At 44.1% G+C, this 710-nt stretch overlaps 1 protein-coding gene across 1 annotated transcript; it reads right to left on the reverse strand.

The window, feature by feature from the left end:
* Window positions 1-6: 6 nt before the first annotated feature.
* Window positions 7-687, reverse strand: LOC108630122 (putative nuclease HARBI1; the record flags this gene model as incomplete). Its single annotated transcript, XM_018033189.1, has 3 exons — window positions 7-51; window positions 150-363; window positions 399-687. Coding segments are annotated over 3 exons (548 nt in total), but the record flags the coding sequence as incomplete, so codon positions are not given.
* Window positions 688-710: the final 23 nt, after the last annotated feature.

The following is a 710-nucleotide window of genomic DNA, read 5'->3' on the forward strand; positions in this document are numbered from 1 at the left end:
CCGAACGTCCGTTCCACGATTTGTCTCGTCCTCGTGTGGATATTGTTATACCTACCAGTGTATCATAGTCAATGAATATAATTCTATTCTATTGAATTGAATATAAGTCTATTGAAAAACTTGTTAGCTGTAAACAACAAGGTACTCACGTTTTTTCTTCATCTGTCTTGGGATTTGCGAGCGGAGTCATTAAGAACGGCAAGCAGGGATATCCTCGATCGCCTACAAGTATTCCATCTAACTGCCTCTCCGCGTAGCGCATATGTACCCGAGAATTTTGAAAGATGTGGCTGTCCTCCGCACTGCCTGGCCATTCCGGTACAATATCCAGGAATTCCATTCTAGGCCCAACAACCGCCTGTAACGAAGTTCATAATTTACAAATACAATCGTACAATTCCTTAATGAGNGTCTGTTTCTAAAAATTTCATTAACGTCGTTCAGCCTCGTACACGTCAATCTCACATGGGTGCAATCGATAGCTCCATCGACTCCGGGTAAACCGATAGCTCCACTCCCTTGCCCTAGGTCTCTGAACAAACGACGATTTTCCCGGCGTGCGTCATCACAGTTCGGAAACTTTATATACTGGAAAATTAATCTCCCGAGCAAATCGCTGACTCGGTTGACGATTCTCGAAACTGTGGGCTGCGAGATGTTCATCGTGTCTCCGAGCACCTGCTGTAAATAGTTTGTAAACAACTTCGTCA

Source organism: Ceratina calcarata, unplaced genomic scaffold (assembly GCF_001652005.2).
Source record: "Ceratina calcarata isolate Rehan_Ccalc_2016 unplaced genomic scaffold, ASM165200v1 scaffold6961, whole genome shotgun sequence".
Taxonomy (NCBI): domain Eukaryota; kingdom Metazoa; phylum Arthropoda; class Insecta; order Hymenoptera; family Apidae; genus Ceratina; species Ceratina calcarata.